This window comes from Macaca mulatta, chromosome 7, assembly GCF_049350105.2.
Source record: "Macaca mulatta isolate MMU2019108-1 chromosome 7, T2T-MMU8v2.0, whole genome shotgun sequence".
In the NCBI taxonomy this organism is placed as follows: domain Eukaryota; kingdom Metazoa; phylum Chordata; class Mammalia; order Primates; family Cercopithecidae; genus Macaca; species Macaca mulatta.
Window position 1 is genome coordinate 90939855 of NC_133412.1, and position 27689 is coordinate 90967543.

At 39.7% G+C, this 27689-nt stretch overlaps 3 protein-coding genes across 10 annotated transcripts in view; 1 reads left to right on the forward strand and 2 right to left on the reverse strand.

Annotated features, from left to right (window-relative positions):
* Positions 1-26522, reverse strand: part of LINS1 (lines homolog 1) — a 29922-nt gene extending 3400 nt beyond the window's left edge. For 2 of the 8 annotated variants that reach the window (XR_013395370.1, XM_001083049.5), the window contains exons 1-6: positions 26455-26522; positions 4924-5420; positions 4739-4828; positions 3374-3515; positions 2029-2619; positions 286-457 (exon numbers count right to left, since the gene is read on the reverse strand). Coding sequence is in view for 7 of the 8 variants with exons in the window: in XM_001083049.5 (XP_001083049.3) it covers positions 286-457; positions 2029-2619; positions 3374-3515; positions 4739-4828; positions 4924-5322 (1394 nt within the window). In the remaining variant the exon portion in view is untranslated. Of the gene's footprint in view, positions 1-285; positions 458-2028; positions 2620-3373; positions 3516-4738; positions 4829-4923; positions 5421-20365; positions 20388-26454 lie in introns of those variants that run through there. The other 6 variants (XM_077938764.1, XM_028851342.2, XM_028851341.2 and 3 more) reach the window with 6 other exon arrangements.
* Positions 26523-27677, reverse strand: LOC144329737 (uncharacterized). Its single transcript, XM_077938766.1, has 3 exons — positions 27549-27677; positions 26857-27347; positions 26523-26662 (listed from the first exon to the last, which is right to left on the reverse strand). The coding sequence occupies exons 1-3, from the start codon at positions 27652-27654 to the stop codon at positions 26603-26605; spliced, it is 657 nt and encodes a 218-aa protein (XP_077794892.1). The 5' UTR covers positions 27655-27677; the 3' UTR covers positions 26523-26602.
* Positions 27105-27689, forward strand: part of ASB7 (ankyrin repeat and SOCS box containing 7) — a 47016-nt gene continuing 46431 nt past the window's right edge. The window contains 2 exon segments of the mRNA NM_001266289.2: positions 27105-27384; positions 27567-27665. The gene's annotated coding sequence lies outside the window, so the exon portion shown is untranslated.

The following is a 27689-nucleotide window of genomic DNA, read 5'->3' on the forward strand; positions in this document are numbered from 1 at the left end:
GTGTATTGACTTACTGAAGACTAAATCAGAAGCCATGGTTTTAGATACCAGTCTGCTTATACTACCTGAGATCGGCCCAGCCAGCCAAGTTTTCACAGTGATGCAAATGCAGTCTCCTTTTCATGTAAGTCAGGGTTAAAGAAAGGAACTGCCACTTACGAGGAAACCACAGGATGTTTTACCCCAAATGATGCAAAGTAAGCAACACGCCCAGCAAATTCTCAGAAATGTTTTCTGCTTTCCTGACTTGTAGGCCGTTCAATAAATACTTTAAAATACACTAACCTGGTCAGTGTTAAGTAGATGCCCAGTGATGCCTTGGCAGCCTCCAGCATGTCATCATCTTGTTCTATGAAAACTCTAGACAGCCATTTGCATGGATTGTGTAATTGCAGAGAGGGCTGAAGGTGAGGCTTTAAGAAGGTCAATAACTCAGACATGAACCTCTGTAAGTCAACTTCAAAAAATGCAAATTTCAAACTATAGGCAATAGTTCATGAATGAATTAATATCTTGCCTATATATAAACTCATAGTGCCTAGACTACCTTAAGATGCAATTATCCTAATTCACTTTCAAAAAGTCATCAGGAATCAGTTAGGAATCATCTTTATTTGGCAAATGAGGACACTGAGGCTCATTCCAGAGCATACATTTAAAATGTACAGCTAGATCATCTATTCGCAACAACTGCCAAATAACTGTCTCTCAGAAATAAAAGCTATGTGATTTCTTGCTAAAAGCAGATAAATAAATGAGCAGACCACAAAGATCACTTCATCGGATGCCAGAGCTGTCTGTTACTAGAGGCAAGAATGCGACCAAGCAAAAATAATTTTGTCTTCAAAATAACAGAAAAACATTTTTTGTTTGTTTAGAGCACAGAAGTACTACTACTAAGCACAAAAATAAAAAACATTTTAGGTAGTTTTAACTACAATTTAAAACTGAATTATATAACAGGTGCCATCTAGTGTTATAAATTATAACTGCACAGAATTATAACTAATGTGTAGTTATTAGAAGCTAAATTATATCCAAAGCAATTCAGTGATGTCACTGCTCACATTCAAACTTTTCACTGAATCTGTATGCTGCTTGTTTAGAGACATTTACTATTCATTTTTCTCAAGTAAAATGGAAGACTTTGAACTCCTGTGTTACTATCCTGGAAATTATATATGTAACAATTTCTTTATCAATATAACTTCTCATATATTAGCTTCAAATCAATATCTAATTTTCAATAATCTACATTAGTAGAATTAATAATTGTATGAAGGATTAATATAAATGGGGTAGGGAAATGGAGGCGGGAGGATCGCTTGAGATAAAAAAGTTGAGGCTGCAGTGAGCCTGGGCAACAGAGCAAGACCCAGCCTCAAAATAAACAAACAAACAGTAAACATAACAATAACAAAGAAATAATAACTAACAATAGTAACAACACTTAAGTGGGAGTGAACACATTTTTCTTTAATCTCTCTGTCTCCTCACTCTCTTTCTCTCTCTCTCTGACAGGATTTCCATCTGTTGCACCAGGACTGGAGTACAGGTGTGCGATGGATCGCAGCTCACTGTAGCCTTGATCTCCCAGGATGGGACCTCCCAGGTTGGGACGGGAGGAATAGCATGGGCCGAAGGCGGGCCAGGGCTGCAGTGGGCCATGGTCACGCAACTGCACTTTAGATTTTTTTTTAAAAACGAAGGATTAATATAAATAAAATGCTATAAATACTTGAATATGAATTTCCATCACTTACTTTGAGATGACTCAACAGCAAGTTTTTTAAACCTAAATCATTCCTTATACTTTACAAATTCATTGTAGCCACAAAAAGCTGACATGTTTCTTAAAGGTAAATCCAGTTCTCTTTTTTTTTTTTTTTTTGGAAAATGTAGCAAGTTATAAATAGGATAACATACAGCTGAAATTAGTGGAATTTATATTAGTCCTGAGATTTGATAATTATGAATTACTATACTTAATAATTTCACGCTGCATACAAAAGGAGTTCGGGGAATTACCTTTCATTTCACTTGCTGACGAACAATTCTGAAACTTGATTTCCAAGGATTTCATTATAACTAAGCTTGCTGCTCTAAGGATCACATGATCTGGACTAGCGATATGTTCACATCCAGGTTGAACTTCATCACCTCCAAAAAAGGAATGTTTTCCATCAACAGACAATGTCTTCAACAATCCCGAATTCACAGCTTGCAAAACGGCATTAGCTAAAGCCAGCATGTCCATTGCTACATGACGGTCTGGCGGCATTAGGGGAGGTACAGATCCACGACAAAGGTCTTCACCCACTTTAAAGAGAAGGCATTTTTTGAGGAATATGATGACCTTCCTTTTGACAAAAGCCTGAATAGGCCAGGTAATAACTTCTAGCATGCAAGATGGTTTCAAAAATAAAATCCTCTGGCAAGTGAAATGTAACTTCAGGTAGATTCTGGAGGCTATGAGAAGCTCAAGCAACTCCAGGAAACATATCAGGATGTTTACTATTTTAGAAGTATCCTGGCAGTTTTCAAAATGCTGAGAGAATAAGGAATTGTAAAACACTTCAAAAATAGTGTCGAAATGAGTCAGGAACTGCTTTAGAATTTCTGCAATTATAAAAATAGGGGGAATTATAAACAGGGAAAATGCAGTTTTCTTCAAATAATTTTACAATTCGGTTTTTATAAATATCACTTTATAAGATGAAAAAACAGATTTGGAATGTTTACCTCTAACATTAACAAATGAGGTTACACAGAGTAATGGCTAAGAACCACAGTTAAAATTCATTTTATGATCAGGTGCAGTGGCTCACAACTGTAATCCCAGCACTTTGGGAGGCCGATGCTGGTGGATCACTTGAGGTCAGGCGTTTGAGACCAGTCTGGTCAACATGGTAAAACCCTGTGTCTACTAAAAATACAGAAATCAGCTGGGTGTGGTGGTGAGCACCCATAATCCCAGCTACTCGGAAGGCTGAGGCAGAAGAATCACCTGAACTCGCAAGGCAGGAGTTGCAGTCAGCCAAGATCATGCCATTGCACTCCAGCCTGGGCAACAAAGCAAGACTTGTCTCAAAAAAATAAAAACAAAAAAAACAAAACAAAAAGAAATTCATCGTACGAATATCAGTAGCATCAAACAATGCAAGGGATTTACGACCATGAAAAGTTTTACTTTTTTCCTTATGCTTTTTTCTTTTAAAACAGGTTATCCTCAATCAAAATATATTGGAAGAGACTGAGTTTTTCATTACTTTAAGACAGATCAGATGTTCCAAAGTAAGTTTTGTTTCTCATTATAAATACAATACTCCCAGGAGCAAGATGATGATTGTTTATGGGGCCATGTAATCCATACCTGTTTTTTGTGAACATGAATCTTTAAAGATTTCTTTTATTATTGCTGTAAGAGTCCAGAGGCAGTATATTGCTTTATTACTCTCAGAGTATTCAGAAAGATTTTTCTGGCAAAAAGCAATCCAGGAATTACTTAAGGTTATCTGCAAGTGAGAAAATAAAGAAAGTAGTTAAGGGAGGCCGAGACAGGCTGATCACGAGGTCAGGAGATCGAGACCATCCTGGCTAACATGGTGAAACCCTGTCTCTACTAAAAAATACAAAAAAACTAGCCAGGCGAGGTGGCGGGCGCCTGTAGTCCCAGCTACTCGGGAAGCTGAGGCAGGAGAATGGCGTAAACCTGGGAGGGGGAGCTTGCAGTGAGCTGAGATCCGGCCACTGCACTCCAGCCTGGGCGACAGAGTGAGACTCTGTGTCAAAAAAAAAAAAAAAAGTAGTTAAAATACAATATTTTCTTTACATAACACAACTGTATACCACATTGTTTACACATTTGGTCAAAAGAAGTATGATAATATGTGGTAAACTGAGAAGGAACAGAAATATCCTAATATAATTTAAGTAAAAAATTTGAATATGCCATAGAAATAAAATAAAAAAGGAAGATGAAAACGTTAGCAGTGTTATCTCTAAGTGGTGAATTTTTAATTTTAATTTGCTCTTTATACTTTGTCTATTTTCCAAATTTTCTACTATAATATCACTTTTTATATTCAGGAAAAAGTTATTGAAAGAAGCAAGAGATTATGGTTGAAAAGTCAGTAGATACTTCATTTGTTTAATTCAGAGATAAGAGAAAAACTCAACTCTGAATTTGTTTATATTGTTTTACATTATGCTGAGGATTGTTGTTAGAATTTACATTAAACCTGTGAAAATAGGCTTGTTCTCAAGAGGTGGTTCCTAAATCTTTTTAGGGGAAAGGGGTCCACCTAGTAGTTTGAGAATATGCAGAAAGTTATGGACTCTTACGTGAAACTCACCTCTCAGGTTAAGAATCTGATTAAGATTGACAACATATTTAAGACTCTAATCCTTGACACAAATAATCTATTCTATTCTTAAATTTTTATGGTTTTACATATGTTATTATGTGAGCAAACGTCTTATTAATACAAACATTTGAAGGGTAAAAATCAAATGTCAAAGAGCAATTTTAAAGAAACTATAAGAGAAACAAGTTGGGTGCCATGGCTCTCGTCTTTAATCCCAGCACTTTGGGAGGTTAAGGCAGGAGGATTGCTTGAGCCCAGAAGTTTGAGACCAGAGTGGGCAACACACTGAGACCTTGTCTCCACAAAACATTTAAATTAAAAAAAAAAATTAAGAAAGAGAAATAATAACGCACTTTGATTACTTATCTTACCTTTTCTCTCAATTGGAAATAGAGAAGCAATGCAAGGCACTGTGCGGCCATGTGACATAACAATTTATCTGAATTTTGGAACATACAGATCTAGAGGAAAACAAATACAATTAACCACTATTGCTGAATGTTCTTAAAATTTTTATTTTAAATATCTAGATCTTTAAAAAAAACAAATGGCTTACTAATTTAGAATCAACTTTAGCTGATTCTAAGAGAATTTTAATTATATCTCTGTATTTCTCCTTTGCATGGAACTCAGTTTTGACAGACAATATCCGGGTTGTCATCACTTTGATCACTGTTAACTGAAGGAGCATTACTTCTCTGGAACTGCTCATCAGAGAGTTGGTCTTCAAACATGCAGGTGCTACAGCAATGGGAGCCACACCGACAGAGATAGGCTGATGCCTGCCCTGGATACCATAGGTGTTTGCCCATTCTAAGGAGGTGGCTGTAGGGCAATCTTGATCTGAAACTCCTGGGTTGAGATAAAAGATGTAATCATGGCTGTCATTTTCAAGTGTGACTCCAAGAAGTACCTTCTTGTATAACTGTTCTAAAACTTCACAGAAAACTTTCATTTTGACTTTCAAAATGTTTAAGAAGGTCAACAACTCCAAGTTGTAAACATTAAATCTCAGAGGTGCAATGAATCTCTAAGATGTTTCTTCAGTGAAACCTAAAATAGGAAAAGTAATAAAAAAATTCTAAGTGCTATACACTTATTACAAGAGAAAGCAACTGTTTCCACTTAATCACCAACTCTCTCAAGTTAAAGGGTATGCTGACTGCTTAATTTTTAAAATGGAAAATTGTAACAGGAACATTATTTCAAGACCTTAACAATGAAATGTATGCTTTCCACACAGATTTGAGAGCATAAAATTATGTTTAATTTTAACACAGCAGAAACTTGAGCTTCCCTCTAACAGTTTTCAATGGCTATCAGGGTTTCTTAATCTTGGCACTATTAATATTTGGAGCCAGATAACTTTGTGGTGGGGAGCTGTTTTGTGTATTATAAGATGTCTGGCAGCATTCCTGACCTCTACCTTCTACACGCCCAAAGCACTTCCCACCTGACCTGCCAGATTTTGACAACCAAAAAAATGTCTGCAGACATTGTCAAATGTCCCCTGGGGGACAAAATCACACCAACTGAGAACCACTGAGCTAATTCAAATTCACTAACCTTCACCTCAAATTTATAGATAAAAATTTAAAGTTAGACTGCTATATGGTCAAACTAGATTATGGCTATTGCCAATGAAATTCCAACTTAAAATGCATCAATATCAGAAGCAGCAAGTAGTTACTATAGAGGGAGTATGGCAAGGAAAAACTTAGGACTTTGGCATAAGCAAAAGAGATTACTGAATACCATGACAATGGAATGCTGGAGCCTCTGGGAACAATCTGACCCTGGGGAGGAAGGGGGTTTTGCTCCTTTCATTGCCTTTGAGCTATTTCACACCTCAAATAATTCTTGTCCAGAGATATGTGAATAACTGTCTGACAAAGAGGCAACCCTCTCCCTAGCGGGAAAAATCAGTTTTGCTTCCATCTGTAAACTCATTTTAACATTCCTTCACTCTACATAGATTTCATGGTTTTCTTACTGCTCCTTTAAACAGGTTGTGCCTGGTTCCCTTACTAAAAAGGTAAATAAAATCTTTGATACGTGGTCATTTTATACGGGTTGTGATTTTGCACTCTTGAAATTTACCCTTTAACAAAATTACAGACTTCTCTGCCCTGACCCATTTATAGACACCCTTCCCATCTTCAACTTCCAAAAGACTTCGGAAGGCTACCACTTATACTGGGTCTTCCAACTACAATATGGCCCACTAGCCTAGTCTTGGTCTTTAATGGCTGGCTTCTTCCCGATTTAGCCTGAATTTCAATTGTTGATTACTCCACAACACAAAGCTGCCCTGTTTTAGTCCTTTCATGGAGAAATAAATATTAAGAAACCTATAGATTTTAAAGTTATGAATGAAACTTTTGATAAGTTTTCTCTGAATCACACTTTCAACCTGTGGTATGCATCCCATATGATTTATTAATACAAACGTTCATAATGTTGTTCCATCTGACAGTGTTACACTTTATCTTAGCCCTGAGTGCTCTCAGAAGGCCAGAATGGATAAGCACCACACCCTTTTTTAAACCAAGAAACGGTTAACCAGAAAGGACCAACTGAAATACAATTCCCAAATAGGACCTACTTCTACCCTTCCTTGATGACTCCCGTTTTATTAATCCCTACCTTTTCTCCTTCCTCTTCAAGAGGTTTCCCATTAGTGAACATTCTCCCTATTGCAACTGCCTGAACAAAATAATCTCCTTAATTGCCTGATATATCATCTGTCACACATCAGAAATTAGGTCTTCATGTTCCACCTCAAAGTCTAATTCCATTGCACTTACTTTATATTTTAGTTATAATATTTCTTTTCAAACTACTGATACTATAAAACAGAATATTTTGTTTTAATTACTATCACATGCTCAACTCTTTTAGTAAAAATTTCAGCAACAAATGGAATTATTTTTATTTAAATGCTATAGCAATAAAAATACTTCCAATAATATTCTTATGGGTCACTAAGTCCTTAAATTTTACCAAAATGAGAATGAAATTGCTATCTGACCCAGTTTCAACCCACACAAAGGGCAATTTCATATGGCTCAATCATTTTAGCACACCAACCAAAGTGAATGCCAGTAAATAAAATATTCCAGGGGGTTGATGGGCTGTTTTCTCTCATGGTGGGACCCAGGTTCTTTGGTAAGAGTGATTGTGAGAAATTAGACTGAAAGTTTGTAAACTTTAAGAAATGCAGATTCAAAATGAGCCTTTAGAGACAGAGGGGGGAAAAAAAGCATTGGGGTTATGAGAGGAAGAAATAAACTCAGTTTCTTCCACTATTCTCTTACAACATGCTTCTGACCTCAGATGTGTGAAGATTTCTCCCCACCAGCCAGTAAGCAAACAAAGCAACTCTGCACAGACCACTACTTGGGCATCCTCCAATTCAATTCTACATTATCTACCTGGGGATACCATCAGATCACACAGATTGAAGACTGAGCCACAATTCTAATGCCAATTGCAAGCCCCAGGATGTTTCACCTGTGCTTCTGATCAACTGGCTCTAAATCGGAGTTCCCCTGATTTCTCCTTTGGGTTTGATTAATATGTTACGGCAGCTCACAGAAATCAGAAAAACATAACCATAAATTCTTCCCTCCCCTACTCGACTGGCTAAGGACAAAAGAAGCCCACTCAGGCTCCACATCCTATCATTACAGTTCATGGCTGTCACTCTAGTGGAACGAGAAGCATGGGAAAGCGTGGTCTTATCAAATTATACAGATGCTGAAAGTTGGGGATTACACCCAGGTATCAAAGGAAAGCTCACAGCAAGCCATCACCTCTGGAGGAAAAGTATACAAAGCAGCACCAGTGCCCACCTAAGGTCAGAGACGTCTGATACTCTAAGATTGGACTCCAAAGGGGAACAACCCACGGGGATCCTCTGGACTTCAATCTCTACAAAGGGGATGCCCTTGGCAGAGGTTCTGAGGTCTAGTACTAAACTCTCCTTAGAACTTTCTCTCGTAGTTGCAATACTGTTTGGCCCCACTATTGTTTGGAATCTGGAGTTTGCCGTTGAATGGGAAAGTGGGATGGTGTTGCATGTATCCAGGCTTTTGTGCTGCTGTTCTAAGCAGAGGGCCTGGTTAATGTGTGGTGCTCTTGTTTGGAACTGTTTGGCCCCAGTGTCCTTTGGGGTCTGGTGAGGTTTGGCGTTTAAAAATCAAACTGCCATGGAAAATGCTTTACTCGAAATTTTGGTTCACAGCCTTCATGGGATTATTTATTGCGGCAAACGAAGTAAAACCGGTGAGCTTGTATTGCTATCTCACGGCTAGGGTTCCAAGCTATTGGATCTTGGTTCGTGTATGTGTATACATGTCTAGATGTGTTTATTTGTATGTACATTTGTTGTTATATGCTGTGTTTACTGAACTGACTTATAAGAGTGCTCATACATTAACTAAGTCTAAGCAATTTTTAAGTTCACATGACTTAAGTATAACTTTACTAAACAAGCTGGCTTTAAAATTACTGGTAAAATAAAAACAAATGCCAGAACTATCAGCATACATTTTTTGTCTGGTTTTATGTTTGTCTTCGCTAGATATTTTGAGATGTCAGCGTTTGGCATAGAAGATTATAAAACTATAAACCTAGCCAAAACAAAATGATCTTGGTTAGCGTGACTTTTTTTTTTTTTTTGACAAATCAGAGAAATCTGTGAAAGGAAAATATCTTGGGCCCCCAAAATCACTAAGCTAAAGGGAACATTCAAGCTGGGAATTGCTTAGGGCAAATGTGTGTCCCATTTTACTCAAAGTCATCCCTCTGGTCATTGAGATAAATGCATATCTGATTGCCTCCTTTAGAAAGGCTAATCAGAAACTCAAGAGCATGCAACTGTTTGTCTCTCACCTACCTGTGCCCTGGAAGCCCCCCCTCCCCACCCCCCTTAGAGTTGTCCCACCTTTCTGGACTGAACCAATGTTCATTTTACATACCATGATTGATGTCTGATGTCACCCTTGTTAAAACTGAAAGAACTGAGCACAGTGAATGGGATAAATGTTTTAGGTAAACTTTTTGTGTAAATTAAATGCTTTGAGTTATTTTTGATGCTCATTTAATATCTGTGTCATTTCCAATAAAGAAAGGGATGTGATATGGGGAAGTATGTTTGTAAATTGTGGAACTGTTCTTATCTATAAATGCCCACACTGATGGTTCAGAATTTCTTGCTTTTTGGGGTTTCACACAAGTTTTAGGTTACTAAGGATAAGAATTCTAGTTAACACATAATTCTGTAGATAATATGTGCCGAAAAGTTTATATTACTAGTAGAAACATAATAATTTTGTTTAATTCAGAAGTTATCTAAAAGTTAGTTCAGATTACAGATTTGAAAAGGTTATTTATGAAATACCGTAGTAAGAAACCAGTAAGTAGTGGAGAAAGATGTGGAAAAGGTTTAGATAATAAAATATTCTTTAAAACCTGATAGAGAATTGGAGACATTTGGCTAATTAATGTTTTCAGTTAAAGCTCTTAGTCTTGATTAAAATAAAGTAAGTATTGTAAAGAAATGCAGCCAGGTTCAATGGCTCACGCCTGTAATCCCAGAACCTTTGAAGGCCGAGGTGGGCAGATCACGAGGTCAGGAGATCGAGACCATCCTGGCCAAAATGGTAAAACCCTGTCTCTACTGAAAATACAAAAATTAGCTGGGTGTGGTGGCCCGCACCTGTAGTCCCAGCTACTCGGGAGGCTGAGGCAGGAGAATTGCTTGAGCCCAGGAGGCGGAGGTTGCAGTGAGCCAAGATCACGCCACTGCACTCCAGCCTGGCAACAGAGGGAGACAATGCCTCAAAAATAAAGAAAATAAAAAAATTTTTAAAAAAAGCATTAGCAGTTTGGCAATTCTTTAATATAGTTAAGCCTGAAGCTGGATTTAATGTAGAGCCAAATTTCACATACGTGCACGCATTGCTTCACACTATGTTTACTGTTTTGCATGGATAGTGCTGGCACTGAAGTACTTATTGGTCATGTGCCTAGAGTGAATTTCTTGATTGCACAGGATGTATAATGATACTGGTGAACTTAAGGAAACCGAATTGTGTAATAGTAACTAAATATTCATTATGTGGGTTTTTTGGGGCCCTGGGTAACACTGTAGCCTCCAAGATAGACTCAGTAGGAAAATTTATGGTTGGTTTTCTGCTTCTTTGTGCTTCTAGTTTTCATTTGTTTGCTGTTTATTCTCCTCTGGGCTTTGCTGGTGTATGCATATATATAAAACCAGGATTTTTTAAAGTTCCTAAGTGGAAGGCTTTTATTTGGTTCTGTGGGTATTTTGTTTCCTATGGGTTTCTAGAAAGTCATCATTTGTCCCATTTATCTGGAATTCCTAGGCTACCTTTGTTGGGCCTACAGGAATTAATGGAGCACACCAGCTTTTTAATCTTAAACTAACTTTTTTGGAGTTTAGGCTTCCTGATACTTTAAGTGTCTTGATTATACTTTTGTAAATAGAATTTGAGTCATATTTCTCACTCTGCCTAATTTCTCCAAAATTTGGAAACCATTTGTGAATATTCTTAACTCATGTGAATGTGTTTGTTTGCATTACAGTTGACTAGGGTCACTAGGGTTGCTTAGGGAGAAAGAGCCCAGAAATCTGGCATGCCATCAAAAGGGCAAGAATTTCTTAGTAGTTAGACTCTGGCCTCTCTCTCTGTGCAAACTGGTTAAATGAAAGGTAAATGTCACTGTTTATCTCCTCTATAAAGTTTTAATTAATACAAAAGGAATTCTGAGGCTGGTTGTAAGCTGTAGTGAATCTGGTGTGCTTTGTGTGTCTTCCTGTGTTGTTCTGTCATAAAGAGGGGTACCTTAGGATAAACTGTGTGTGTAGGGCCCCAAAAGCCCACTGTTCAAGATGGCCCAGCAAATTGGTCAGTCATGTCCTTGGGAGTTTGACCTTGTAACTATGTGGCTGTACTTTCTCTTTTCACAACGGTGGCCCGGTTTAGGGTTCAATTCCTGGCTCAGGGAATGAATCCTTTATGTTATACCTGTGTATTTATATGCGTTGTGTGTATAATATAAAAGAGCTTTAATTAACTGGTTAATTAAGAGCTTAAATCAAATATTTTGTCAGAAAAGTAAAAAGTGTAATGCCTTTCATTTAGTTCATGTGACTTAAGTAATCTCTGGGAAATAAAGACAGTTTTAAAGAGTATTGGTAAAATAAAAATATCTTCACAAATGTAAACATTTGGTCTAAATTATGCAGGTCAGATATTAGGTTTGCTAAATGCTTTAAGGTCACAAACTGCTTCTTTGACTTTTAAAAATTCCTTAATTTACTCTGGAGCATTAGATTCTAGATGAATCTTGGGGACATGTGAAATGAGCCATGCCCTCTAGCTATGCAAAGAAGGTTTTATATAAGAAAGGATCTTGTATGATAAATTCTTGTCCTAAAGTAAAATAACTGCTAGTTTAAAAGAGGGATGTTTAGGACAAGTCAGAAAGTCCAAGCATGTAATAGATGGTCTGTGTAAGTCACGAAAGAATTTATGAAAAAGAATTTATGCAAGAAATGTTGTACAATTTAAAGGTGATTAGGCCTCCTAAATGCTTTGTAAATGCCACTATGACTCTTAACTGTACAATTTGCCTGTTTTACAGCTAGGTAGGGCCTGGGACACATGGAGTTAGACGCTAGAAAGAGTCAGACTTTATCCGCATTTCTTTCTGGGTTCTAGGCGCCTCACACCTAGTACTTAATTAAAACCCCAAACTTATCAAAGTTTTCACCAAAAGTAAAAGTCACTAAGAGTTAACATTGTAACATGTAACTGAGACTACTGAAGAAACAGTTTTACATGCAAGGTGTGTAAGAAAAGTGAAAGGTGTTGTTCATAAAAGACTATAAGAAAGCATGGGAATGTACATTTTTGCCTAGTTTAAAGGGTTAAAAAACAGAAATAACTAAATTTCCTTGTATAAAGCAGCTAACACAACTAGAACAAGAATGAATTAAATAGTTTAAGAAAATACTTTTTGTCAGATTTTCATGTTAAACCAGCTAATACTGAAATTGTTTAGATATACATTATGAATGAACTCCATGATCTAAGTCAAATTACCTTATGATAACCCATCAGTTACTAGTGCTATGCAGCTAATTTGGAGAAACAACTGGCATTCAAGAGGATATAAGTCTAATATTAACTAAGCATGGACTCACTGAGAACCAGGATGGTCACCTTGTCCTTTCCAAGTCCTTAAAGCTTTTATTATTAAAAGTTCTGCATTCGATGACTCATCACAGAAAAGATAAAATGATCCAAACTGAATATACTGGTGTGGTGACTTACAAATTACTGAAATAGTTTATAACCAATGTTTGGGCCCATATTCCTAGGAAAACAATCAAAGCTTCAGGTACATTTGGTCACCTGATGGGCCATCTAAACATTTTATAAAGTGATTTCATTCAATTGTTATTTTCAATGCATGTTTTCTGGTTGTATAAAAGCTCTCCTATGCAAGAAGGCTCATGTTATAAAACTAAGACATTATACCACGGTGTATTTTCACCAGGTAGAGAAAGTTTTTTATGGTTCACTGAGGACAATCAACCCCTTCACAATCTAGAACCTAAAGATTAGATCTTCTGAGAACATCAGAGAAAGATTGTCCTTGCCATCCGCATTGCAGCAAAATTTTGGAACCCTGAACTTTGGGTTCATAATCTCACAACTGAGGAGGGTCCCTCCACACTCTTGGAGCTGTACACCCACAGGAACCCTTAAGATAAAGCTAACCAAGGAAGTCTCTCCCCAGAAGAACATGGCATCCTTGATGTGAACAGCTTTTCCCAAGATCACAGATTAAGACTTCTATTATGAGCCTCTTATCTTTGAATATTTTTTGTTTATGCCTCTAAGAACAACAGAAATGAAAAGGGGGTCTGTTGTATGCACTTATGGGGTACACTTTTATTTGTGAAGGATTTTGCTGCCAGCCTCATATATGAATAACCTTATACTTTGACAGATAAAATATGAAGGTCCAATGCAGGTGAGAAACTTTAATGGTACACACATTGCCTCATAATCAGTCAGAAAGAGAACATTGGTTCACTCCTCTTAACCCATATCACGAGTTAAAGAGAACATTGCTAGGAGGCATTCAATCTTCTAGAAGGGCATCATTTGTTAGGTCCTTTTTCCATGGCCCTTTTCCATTGCAAAAGAAGCAATAATTAGAAATGCTTCCCTCATGATAGGCTGTATAACAGATTCTTCTGTAAAGGCTACAGTTACACAACAGACTTTAAATTCCCTTGTTAAAGTTATGATAGAAATGGCTGAACAGAGGAGCTGCTGGCACTTGTGGCCTATGGAGAAATACATCAAATGAAAAGTATAGAGATTCATTGTAGGGCATTAACAAAAAGACTGCTTGGTTAAATGAGTAGGCTCTTGAGCTCATTCTTTGATCTATTTGATTCTAGGTGGTTTGGTTTATGGGAATCCCGGGTAAGAAGCATACTCCAAACTCTTGGTATTATCCTCCCGATAGTCGTAACAATGGTCTTGGCCAGGCGTAGTGGCTCATACCTGTAATCCCAGCACTTTGGGAGGCCGAGGCAGGCAGATCACCTGAAGTCAGGAGTTTGAGACCAGCCTGGCCAACATGATTAAACCCTGTCTCTACTAAAAATACAAAATTAGGCAGGCGTGGTGGCACACACCTGTAATCCCAGCTGCTCAGGAGGCTGAGATGGCAGAATCACTTGAACCCGGGAGGCGGAGGTTGCAGTCAGTCAAGATCGCACCACTGCACTCTAGCCTCGGCGAAAAGAGCAAAACTCTTGTCTCAAAAAAAAAAAAATAATAATAATAACAATAAGTTTCCCTTGTGCACTGTATTCTCTTAAAGGTTTTAAATGCTTGCACACAGCCATCTCTAGAATGTCAAATGGTCTGTTTTCAACTGGAATGACAAGAGCTGAAAGAAATGTGTGAACATGAGGACACCATAACCTATGAATCACACACTGAGACCAGAAACCCAAAATGAAGGTAACTGAGAGAGGTGCTAAGGCCCTAAGTTTTGGTCACACTCTCACCTAAGTGAGAATCTGACCAAAAGGGGGAATTTTTTAAACAAAATTATGGGAGGCCATTGTTTTGCACTGAACTCATGCACTAGGCCCCAACAAACCAAACCAAATCAAACCAAAATGGAGTCGCTTGCATTAAGACATTAAGGAAACACATAGATCCTAGAACAGACTAGGTTTTGTTTTTCTCCTACAAATCTCTAAAAAATGTTCCTGGAAGCATAGGTATCCACTACCTGAAGTTCTCATTAAATCTTTTAACTAAATTCATTTCCTCTCGCCTAGAAACCATCAAGCTTCAGATGATCATGCAACAAAGGTTCCAGCCAGTTCCAGACACTACTCCTGGTCATCAAGAAGCTACCCTGCCTCCACTAGACAGAGTGGGGCGAGAGTTCCGTTGATTTCCAATAGGTAGGGACTATGCCCCAAGCCAGCATGAAGCAGTTACAGAAGACAGATCATCGGTCTCTCTGCCTCCATAAAGATTTATGGGGATCACATCTTTCTGGGGGGAATGAAGCAAAATAGGGTCTGGAGGTAGGAACATAAGGCTAATTCATGCTGACTTTCTAGAACTAAATCAAATGGAAACACTTCACCTATGAAGTATCCTCTCCATTTACATAGCACGTAGATTAAGTAAGTGACTTGACTTTACCCTCTTCATTTATATAAGGCATCACCTAGTAATCAATGGAAACCTCTAGAGGGTATGTAAACGCCAGAAAATTCTGTAACGGGGCTCTTGAGCTTGGCCCACTCCCACCCTGTGGGGTGTACTTTCGTTTTCAATAAATCTCTGCTTTTGTTGCTTCATCTTTCTTTGCTTTGTTTGTGTGTTTTATGTGCCTTTCCTTGCTTTGTTTGTGCTTTCTTTGTTAAAGACGCCAAGAACCTGGACACCCATCAACTGATAACACTTCCGGATTTTTACGGAGGCTTCCTTACTTAGGCATGGTTGATTAAATCACTGGCCCTTGGTGATAAACTCAACCTCAAGTCCCTCTCCTCTTCCTGAGACTGGGGATAGGGCTGAAAGTTCCAACTCTGAACAAAGGGCTGGTTCCCTCCCCGCAGCCAGCACTCCATCCTGTAGCCATCTAGATGGTCCAAAAAAAATCACCTCATTCACATAAGGTGGGGTGTGCGAAAGGTGTTTATTATAAATAACAAAAGACTGCCTTTGACCTTTAGTGCTCTGAAGCTGTTCTTGAGCTGCTTCAGGAACCCAGGACAAAAGGCCATATATTTACTTTAACAGAAGATCAACTTACTGTTCTAGTCCCATAGGAAATAACAGGCTTAAAGGAGATGAGCCTGGAATCTTAGATGGAAATCAAAATACATTCATCTTAGTAATACAGGTCACAAATGCCAAGGGGCCAGGCAGCTAATGAATGAATGACGACAATAGGTGCTAGGCTGTTTTCTATTATGATCAAGCATAAACCCCTCTTAATTACACTGTCTTTAAAATAAATGTCTGTGGGTAGCCCAGTGGAATTGAAAATTGCAGTTTGTGTGTGTTTTTTAAATCAATTGTGGTATTAAAGGAAAGGATAAATCCTTAAAACAAACTAGGGGATTTAACTGACCACAATTTTTTCTGAAGTGGATGCTCTGAGGTTTGCACATCTCATTCTGCATTATCATGCTGGCCTGGGGGAATGTGTACTCTTCAGACAACAAGCTTTTAAGAGACACCAACAAACCCAAGTGTCTGAGGAAGGGTGCACAGGATGCTGACAGGCTTTGAGGCCATCTATATATGATAAATGAGAGATTTTTCTAGCCTGGAGAGGAAACAAACAATTGGGGCAGTCTTACTAGGTAAATGAAGGGGCAGTGCTTCTCTTAAGTGTTTTCTCTTGGCAGAGGAGCTGAAATCCCATACCACGTGGCCTAAGGGTGACCCATATTAAGTATAAAATTTGTCTGAAGCCTCTATTAATTAAGTTCTGTAAACTATTTGAATTTTGCATTATATGCCTAATAAAACCATGTGTTTATTAATATAAAATAACATACTTTCTACCCATCTTCACCAAAATTGCTGTGTTAGGAATACGAATCGTTATTGAGTACCTATTATGTACCAGATACTGCTCTAAGTGAGTTTCACAAAAACTTTATGGGGGGGGTACTTAATTATTGTACCCATTTTACAGATAAGAAAACTAAGACAGAGAGCTGTTATGTCACAGAGCTTAAGGGTCAGAGTCAGGATGTGAAGCCAGAAAATCTATTATCAGAGCCTGTGCCCTTCACCACTCCACCACAGCACTCTTCAAACTTCCACTGGTGCTCCAAAAGCCCAGGACAAGAGTTCAACATTGGACCTCAAATTAAGTAGTAACTTATACAGCTTAACTGTTCACATTGTAAAACAATATCAGTGCTCAGAATCATTTTCACACGCCATGCAAGATCTAAAATCAAGGTCAATTACTATGCAATTTCCCAATATAAACTAAGATTATTTTTTTCAAAAGATACTCAGCAACTACAGGTTGAAAGGTGAATCAGGACAACCATTTGACTGAATTTTTAAAATTATATAGTCACCCCTCGGTACCTGTGGGGGATTGGCTCCAAGACCCACCAAGGATACCAAAATCCATGGATGCTCAACTCCCTGGCAAAAAATTGCATAATATTTGCATATAACCTGTGCACATCCTGCCATATACTTTAAATCATCTCTATATTACTTATAATATCTAACACAATGTAAGTAATGTGTAAATAGTTGTTACACCGTACTGTTTTGATTTGTATTATTTTTATTATCATATTGTTATTTTTAATTTTTTCTTAATTTTTTTTTTTTTTTTATCTGAGGTTGGTTGAATCTGTGGATGTGGAACCCGTGGATCCAGAGGGCCGACTATAGTTCCATTTAAGCCCCAGAATCAATAGGCCAGCATGGTAATCAGACCTTCAGGGGTCTCTGATTTTGGTTAATGATCATGAATCTTGTGAGATCAAATGCTGTTGGTAGTGCTACTGTCAGTGACATGGTTTTCTGGAATTGTGAGTTTCTGAACAAAACAAAGAGCAGTTGTCCCTCAGGATCCATGGGACATTTGTTCCAGGACCCTCTAAGCATACCAAAATCTACAGATGCTCAAGTCCCATATATAAAATGGTGTAGTTATTTGCATATAATCTATACACATCGTCGTAGGTATTTTAAATGATCTCAAGATTACTTAAAATATTTGACACTGTACATTGTAAACGCTATGTAAACATTTGTTACACTGTATAGTTTAGGAAATAATGACAAGAAGAAAAAATCCAAACATGTTCAGCGCCAACTCTGAGCACAGGGCTGGTTCCCCTGGCAGTCAGCACACCATCCTGTAGCCAAAAATTTTCCCCAATTCCCTAAATACTTTTGATCTGGGGTTGGTTGAATCCAAGGGAGCAGAACCCACTGGAATGGAATCCGTGGATATGGAGGGCTGACTGTACTTTTAGTGGCTGTACCAAACCCAGCAAGCTCCTCGTGAAAAATCAACTATCCACTGTTCCTCCTCAGGCATCAACAGTTCATCAACATTAAAGGCACTGTGAATAAAGGTGACTATGACCTTGATTTTGCTTTCTCTAAAATAATTCCAACCTTTTACAAAAATTAACCCTAAATTGGTCATGGCTGTAAAATTTAAGCTTTTAGAAAAAAAGTGTAGGAAAAATCTTAGGGATCTGAGGCTAGTCAAAGCATTCTCAGACTTGACCATAAAAGCATGATCCACAAATGTAAAAACTGATAAACCGGAACTCAGCAAAATTTAAAACTTGCTCTGCGAAAAACCCTAAGAAGATGAGGAGACAAGCTACAGACTTAAAGAAAAACATTTGCAAAGCACATGACTAGTACCTAGAATATACAAAGGACTCCCAAAACTCAACATTAAAAAAAAAATGAATTACAAAATGGATCACAGACATTTCACCGAAGAGGATATAAAGACGGCAAATAATCACACAGAAAGATGCTGAACCATATTAGACATTACGGAAATAAGAATTAAAACTACAGTGAACTACCACTACAAGAAGAGCTAAAAATGATTCCAAATGCTGGGAAGGATGCTGAGAAACTAGACCTCTCTTACACTGCTGGTGAGAATGTAAAATTGCACATCCTCTTCGGAAAACAATTTGTGGTTATCTTTAAAAACTAAATATGCAACTGTCATATGACCCAGCAACTGTGCACCTGGGCATTTACTCCAGAAAAATGGAGACTTATTCACATAAAAACCTGTACCTGATGTCCTTCAGTAATGAATGGTTAAACAACCTGTGGTCCACCCATACCATGAAATACTACTCAGCAATAAAAAATGAAAGTACCTTTGATACATGCAACAACTTGGATGGTTCTCAAGAGAAGTACATTGAGGGGAAAAAAAGCCAATCTCAGAAGGCTGCATACTGTATGATTCCACTCTTGAAATGACGACATTAAAGAATGGAGAAGAGAGCAGTGCTTGCCAGCTGTTAGGGAGGCCACTCTCACTTGGTGGGAAGGACTATAAGGGGTGACGTAAGGGATACTTGTGATGATGGAACTGGTGGAGGACACGCTACCCTACATATATGATAAAGTTGCACAAAATTAACTATACACATACATAAATGAATAAAAGTAAAACGGGAAATCTGAATAAGCTGGTGGATTGTGTTGGTGTCAATATCCTGGCTGTGATATTACACGATTGTTTTGTAAGATGCTACCATTAGGGCAAAGTGGGTAAAGACTATATAGTATCTCTCTGTATTAATTCTTTTATATTATTCACTGCTTATGAATCCATAATCATCTCAAAATAGTTTAATAAAAAAATTTCAGACGTCAGTCTTTTGATTCCTAGCATTAATATGTATAGGATTTCATTAGTATCAATTAAAATATAAATAAAATATACTTGAATTTTGATTTTAAAGGTCTCTAGACCTAAAACTGAACAGAACGGTATCTAAAAATGTTAAGAGTATTTTCTTACAGAATATTAAGAGACAGGGTCACACTATGTTGCCCGGGCTGGATAGCGGTGGCTATTCACAAAGGTGCAAGCATAGCACACTACAGCTTCAAACTCCTGAGCTCAAATGATCCTCCTACCTCAGCCTCTCCAGTAGCTGAACCACAGGCGCATGCTACTGCACTCAGCTGAAATACGAAGAACGTCTAAGTACACTGTCTACTCGTTAGATAACGCTCTCCCATCACTTAATTTTGAAATTATCAAAGAACAAGCTCCTAGTAATTTAATCTTTGTTTTTATGTGACCAAAAATGCCACTACTTTTTAGGACGTTTTCTTTAGATAAAGTCTATGTTTAAATTCAGAATACAAAAAAAATCTAGTTTCATGGTCAATATTAAAAGTAAAAAAATTACTAGTTTTCATAATATGATGTGGCTACTATACAGACTAATAGACTGGAAAGTCAATAGTGGGCCTTCCCCTAATTCAACAACAGGTTCAAATCTGACCACAGCCCAAGAGGATACTTAATCTATTTTGTTCCATTAATGGAGATGCAATGACACTTGAAGCAGAAGTTGAGGCACTCCAAAACAAGGCTGTCTTCCAAGATTCTGGTTCCCTCCACCAATCAAAACTGCATGAATTTTGACAGAAAAAAATAAAATGGGTCTGATTAGACAAGGGCACCTCCCTCCCCTATTAAAAGAAGTGGGGCAGATATCTTCCAACAGCATGCCGTGTGCCAGTATCTTCCCTTTAGTTCCATTCTTCACCCTCCTCAGTGCCCCAACAGGCTCCAGGAGATTTGGAGTGGGAGGGGCCGAAGGCAGGCTGGACTTTCAAGCTCCAGCAACTGCCAGCTCTCCTTACCTTCAGGGCTAAAGTGGGTGCTGGTGGTTACTGGCCCTTTGCTCAAACTGTGCTATGCACTTGACAGGTTTATGAAAGCAGACTGCAGGGCCCTACCCTAGGAGTTTCCCATAAGATAGTTCTGGGGTGGGGCCCAATAATTTGTATTTCTAACAAGTTTCCAGGTTACTTCTGAGATAGTGAGAACACAAATTCTGTCACTTGTTTGTAAATTGTCTTCCTATTAAACTCTTGTCTTAGGACTCTGAAAGAGGCCAGATTTTTTTGGCATGAAGGAAGAGCCTGGCAATCAACTTATAGATAAAAGACTTAATGCTTAAAAGCATTTTTCTGTCAAAGCGATATACTGGTAACAGCCTGATGATACAGGAGCTAGAAATTATTTAGACAGATAGTGAGGGTAAGAGAGTCCTCAGCAAGGCTTCCCTTTTAATAAAAAGCAGCCCCCAAATCATTTCTTTTCTAACAAAAAGCGGCCTGAAAAATCAAGCTGCAAGCATAGATATGCAAGCTAAAAGCCTGCATAGGTGAATGCCGGCAGCTATGCCAATAGGAAAGGGCTACCTGGGGACCAGGCACAGATAAGAATGTAACAAAGAGGAAGCCTGCTGCAATTGGTTAAATCCAAGCTGGCCAAAACCTTGACCGAATGCATACTCTTGGCTGCACTATGCCCCTATTACCATAAAACTTCCCTGGGGAAACCTCCCACTCCCTGCCACGTACCTGAAGCCATGACAGTTCCAGATTAATCACATTTAGTCAAGAAAAGGGTGGCACCCTTATTCGGGGAACTGCCTGCCCATTTCCTGTAAACCTTCTCCTTTTATTATAGAATACTTTGTGTCTTCATCATGCCTATCTGTGTAGTGAGCCCAGACCACATTACATGCCTCTTTTGAGCATATCCACACTCCTCTTTTGAGTGTGTACTTTCACTCTGTAACAAACCTACATTTTCACTGTGGTCTCCCTTTCAAATTCTTTTGTGCAGAGAAGAACCTGACCTGGCCTACTGGCAACAGTATCTTTCTCAAGGAGCTCTATTATGTGACCACTCCAAAGGCAAACCTTTTTTTTTTTTTTTTTTTTTTTTTTTTTTAAACATAGCACAGATTAATGCTGGACATTAGAATCATAACGTGTTCATACTAGAAAAAATCTCAGAGATAATTTAGAGATAATTCTCAAACTGCAGCATCAGAATTCCCTGAAAGGCTTATTAGAACACAAATGGCTGGGCCCACTTCCAGAGATTCTGATTTAGTGGGTCTGGGGAGGGCCCAAGAATTGAACCAGGGACTATGCTTTGAGAACCACTGTGCAATCTACTTGATTTATTGATGAGGAATCTGAGCTCCTTAGGTTTTTATCATATTATGCTAATGCTAAGCATTTTTTTAAATAAATGGAAACTCTCCAATGTATCAATATGAATGATACTTTTCTACACTTAGTTGCTAAATTATGACTGTATGTTTTAAGTGGTAGTTCAGAATGAAATATTTCACAGAAAGGTTTTCCTTAGTCTTCTCCTTTTCCAGTCTATGTCTTGTCCCTTTTCCATCTGCCCCCACAAACCCACCACCAGTGGCAGGGTAGCATTTAGGAACTGTCTATAGATGGGATACTGTCCAGATTTTACTGAACTCCTAAATTCTGTATGCAGACAAGATGTGATTTTTCAATAGATAAAATGAGATTATCTATCTACCTCAGATAGCAGCATACTCAAAAATTTGCAAAAATCAACTGGCTTATATGTGAAAACACCTATAGAACCCAAGTAGGAGGACTTCGGTATGTCTTTATTTATTAACCTTGAAAGGTTCCTTCCAGCCTCTGGGCCTTGACATAATGTTTCTCCTTCCGCCCACTTTCCCTTTTGTTTTAGACTTAAATATGACTTTCATTGGCAGGGGTAGGTCCTCCGGTGATATTCTGTCTTCTAGTTCTGGTGCCATATCTTACAGAATGTGTCACAATTACACTTTAACAATCTGTGCAATGATTTGTATGATTTACTAGACTGTAAATTCTGTTAAGAGTTGTCTGCTTGGTTCTTCCCCAGCTCCTAGCACAGCATTTGATACACAGTAGGTACTTGTATTTGTGGGATACATTCCTAGCTGAAGATTAATTTAGTAGTGTATATGTCTCAATCCTAAAATCAGTCCCGAAGTATATTTTAGTACCATTTTGATCTCAAAAAACTTTTAAAATACCATGTAATATTTTAAGTTCTGAATTTTAAATTAAAATAAAAATGTAGTATCAAAAAACTATAAACAGTAGTATCCATAGCAGGGATTAAGTTCTGAGCTCGTTCAGTCTTTACCGTATTATACATCTGACAACGTACTTGACAGAAGCAACACACATTGAAGTACCATCTTAAAATGGTTGTGGTAGAGTACAAATTAAAACTACCCTGGAAGACCAAAATCCCTTAAATTAGCAGGGCAAGAACTATAAGGAACTCAAAAGCCTCCAGTTAGCTTCCTTTCTTTCAGCATTCTTTTTGCTGTGATGACTAAGGTCTGAAATATAATTTGTCTACCCAGCCCCATCTCCTTTTCTGCCAGGTACAGCTGAACTAAGTTGGGCTAACAAGGCAGAAAATGGGCTCCAAACTTTGCTGCATCTGTCTTTCTGGTGGCCCTCTTTATTACACCAAGATCCCCAGACACCACCTGCAGGCCCAGAACAGCCTACTGCCCAGAACAGTGCCTACTGCCAACTAGAGCATAAACTGCTCGTTCTCTCCACCACCAAGTGCTTTATGGGCCAGGACACAGCCTCCTGGGCAGTGGTCCTTGACCTTGGAATCTGACCTTGACACCAACATCACTGGATCATTAGGAAAATCCATGAGCCTTTGACTCCCTGGAGACCAGCTAAATCAGAATTGCTGCAGTGGGGCTGGGGCATTTTTCCAATGATAAAGTCTTTTTCTACTCAAGAAATAAACTCAATTCTGATTGAGTCAGGGTTTCATGAATTAAGCTTCCTACCTACCCCAAATTATTTCACTTATATGTTGTAAGATGTTCCCATTTTTGTGAGTTTTGTATGGTTAACTAAGTGAATGGGAAATGAAGTATATCTGTTAAAACCTAATCAATATTAACTTGTTAAAAATACTCCACAATCTAAACCGCTTTTACATCAATGAAAAGTCTGTTTCAACACCAGAGGATAAAAAACAAATCAACAAAAAGTTATAAAAATTAGCAAATCTGATAGCACCAATTCAATAAAGCAATTTAAAATCATCTAGTAGCACATTCTGTAAAACTTTGACAACATGATGTTACTTGGTTATAATATAATCATGTACTTCAATCATTTGAAAAATGGTTGTTTAACTCGAAGGCAGGATTTTAAATGAAAAACAAATGGCCAGAAATACAAAGAACTAGGAATTAGGAGACAACTCTGTTTCTAGGCTCTTCACCAACAAGTTCTTAGCCCCCCATCTCTCTACTTAACCATCATTTAGCAAACACACCATATGAATTGCACGGGTGCCGAGTCTGCTATAAGAATGAATATATTCTCCACAACAATTTACATATTTATTCACCTCTTTCTGCCTCTTTTTCCTTCTTTTTGGAGTTCAAAACTTCTTGAGTCTATAATTAGTAAATGTTATAAAACTGAACATATATATTATATGTGAACTGTTAAAAAACAAAATTTGAGGCTGGGCACAGTGGCTCACACCTGTAATCCCAGCACTCTGGGAGGCCGAGGTGGGTGGATCACCTGAGGTCAGAGGTTCGAGACCAGCCTGGCCAACATGGTAAAACCCCACCTCCACTAAAAATACAAAAATTAGCTGGGTGTGGTGGAGCACACCTGTAGTCCCAGGTACTGGGGAGGTTGGGGCAGGAGAACTGGTTGAACTTGGGAGGTGGAGGTTGCAGTGAGCCAAGATCGCACCACTGTACTCCAGCCTAGGCGACAGAGTGAGACTCCGTCTCAAAAACAAAAACAAACAAAATTTGAACAAATTTAAAGATGTAATCGGCTTTTATTAGCAATTCATGAATCTGGCAGCATCTCAACTGAAAATTTAGAAAAGGTGTTCTGATTAGCTGAGCAGAGGTGGGCTGAAGAGGGTTGAAGAAGCAAAAAGAGAATAAAAGACAGACTGGTCATTTCAAAGTTACTTTCCTTATAGAGACAAAATGGAGGAGAGACTTTTTTATCACGCTGGCTCAGGTAAGCCAGGCCCCCTTGACTCCTTGCTCTGTATCTTCTGGATTTTTTGACAACTGGCCTATTTCTAAGTTGTTTGATTATGTGGCAGCTAGCACCAGCAACTCCATTCTGATTTGGCCTGGTCTGTTGGGCCTAGTGCAGGAGTTTAATCTAAAACAATGGCTTCCTATACATTTCATTTAACAATACTAATAAAATACCGCTTTTATTTTATTTTTTACATTGGAGTCCTGCTGTTAAGAAAAAAAAAAAAAAAAACAGGGAAAAATCATGGTAGAATTGAAAGACCGAAAGCTATTAAAAATTGATACCATTTAATAGTCCTGAATAAGTTGTTTCTAATTATAATTCAGCTACCAATTTCAAGGAGAAATGGAAATTTATAAAGTTGAAATTATGAAATATGATTGCTGGGAAGTACAAAGGGACAAAAATAAAAAAGCTGAATCTATCTTCACTGCCACTACTGCACTTCTACCCTGGACAACTGCAACCAATCCCTCCCAAAGTGGTTGTATCCTGGCCCACCCTACACCCACTTCCTTCTGAAAAACCAATCCACTTTCCTTAGGATAGAGTCCAAACTCCTAAACAAGGCTTACAAAGGCCCTTCAAGATCTGACTCTTGGCGTCTTCTCACCTTTATACCCCAAGCCCCAGTCTCATTACCAGTCATTCTTACCTCTATGCCCCACCCCCCAGTTTCATTACCAGTCATTTTCCCACCACTCTGCTTCAGCTACCCTAGCCTTCTTTCTGGCAGTTCCTGTAAAGAGCAAAGCATATTCTGGCATCAGAGGCTTTGCATTTCTAATTCTCTCTGTTGGCAAAATCCTTTCCCTAGACCTTGGCATGGCTGGCTATTTGTCATTCAGATGGCTGCTCAAATGTCACTTCTTCAGAGACCTTTCCTATCTTTCTTAGTTCGTTTCCTTCTGCTTATAAAATGATTTCTAAAACTCGGTAATTTATAAATAAAAGTAATTTATTGTCTACAGTTTTGGAGGCTGGGAAGTCTAAGACTGACGGACCACATCTGGTGTCAGGAGGCAGCGCTGCTAAGTATCACGTGGTCAGGGGGCTGAGCAGGCTCACGTGTTGTCAAGTCTCTCCTTAAAAAGCCACCAGTTCTACCTCCATGATAACCCATTAACCCATGAATAGATTAATCCACTCATGAAGACAGAACCCTCATGATCCAACCACATCTTAAAGACTCTACCTCTCAGTACTGCCACATTGGGGATTAAATTTCAACATGAGTTATGGAGCGGACAGATATTCACACCATAGCACTACCTATCTAATATAGCCCATCACGTCCTGGTCAAAATCGATCCCACCATTCTGCTTGATTTTCCTCATATAACCCATCCCTATCTGATAATTTTGTGTATGTCTCCCCGAAATCACTATCTTGTTCACTGTTGTCTCCCCAAGGACTAGAACTGTGGCCAGTAAACACTTGCTAGATGAATATAAAGTGCTTAATAAACATGCCTTGATCAGTTTATCTCGCATTTTCTCCACGCCCCCTCTCCATTCATTCACAGGAACCCGCCAACGTTGCTATCCTTTCAGGAAAGTCCTTGGCCCGGCATCGCCATCCCAAAGACAGGCCCTTCTCCCACTCTAGGGGAGGCATTGGCAGCCTGGAAGCTACCGGGGTCTCAGGGACCAACAGCCGCGCCAAGACCGGGTACTTGCGTCTGAGAAGCGTTGAACAGGGGCGGAGAGACAGGGCACCCCTTTGTTTGCTTCCTGGAGCCTGCTGCCCTCCCAGCCTTAAGCCCTGAACCAGTCCCTCATTTGGCCGCACTCGTGCCTCCCCTGCTGCCAGCTCAGCGGCCGCTCCCGGTTACCTGCTTGGGATCTGGCTCAGGCGAACACTCTTCACACCGCCATTCGAGGGAACACAAATGCTCCCTCTGGGCCACCGTAGTTCACAGAAAGTACAAGCTGGCCCCTCCCTCCGCATGCGCAGAGCCCGCGTTCGGCGTATAGTGTCTCTTAGCAACGGCTTTGAGTCCCTCCGCCAGGGGCGGAGCCTCGGAAGCCACCACGGGGAAGCTGTAGGGGGAAGTGAGTGAGACCAATCGGAGACGAATCTCTGCTTCGTTCGGCACGCCTCCCTTAACTGTCGCGAATGCAGAGGCAACTTTACGGCAGGCAGAGGGTGGGGGCTGCTGGGGGTAAGGAGGAGAGAAGGAAGCAAGCAACCAACCAAGTCGCCCCCACTCCCCCCACCCCCACCCATCCCGGACCTGGTTTACGGCTCCAGGCTCAGGCTCCACTGCGGCCGCTGATTGGTTGCTGAAGGCTTGGTCCCATCCCAGTGACCCCAAAGTGCTGGAGGGAGGGGGCGGGGGTGGCCCAGTGCAAAGTGCATCTCGAAAGCCCCCTGTCCGGAGACCCCACGACTGGCACTTCGGGCCCCGTATGACCTGGGACCTCGCCGTCCCGAGACCTCCTGGGTCCTTCCGTAGCTGGAAGCCTCCGGCCCGGAGCGCGGCAGCCCCCTGCTCCGAGCCCTGGACCGGGACTGCCCCCCCACCCGAGCCGGGACTTCCTCCCTGCCTCCCTGCACCCCTGCCCCAAGGCTGCCCGGCGGCCGGGATCGCCACCTCCTGCCTGCTCGTCTGTTCGGATGCTCGCCGGGCTGGGGCCGTGAGGCACCGAGGAGGTTCAGGAACGCCAGGGTCCGGCCCTGCCTGGGGTATTTCTTCTATGGAGAAGTTGGTGAGTGTAGAGGAGGCTGAAAGGAGGAAGAGAAGCAGCAGCTGAGGAGACAGGTAAAGTCCTTTACCTCTCCCGAAGGGAAGAGGGCTGGCTGAGGAAGGAGGGAGGAAAATCTCTGCTTTTTCTTGCCTGCTCTTGCCACTCTCCAGCCCCTTTCCTGAGTTCCCCCTTCTTCAGAGCCCCCTCCTCCTCACCCCTGAGGCACTACACCACTCACTGGTTTCTGTTTTTCTAGGTTTGAGCTGGCTGAAGAGGACGCGAAAGCAGGAACGGGTCTGCCCACCTATCAGAGAAGCAGAAGGCACAGTGCCTCTGACCAGCATCGTCTATAAAGGTAATGAGCCAGCCCTCCCCTCCC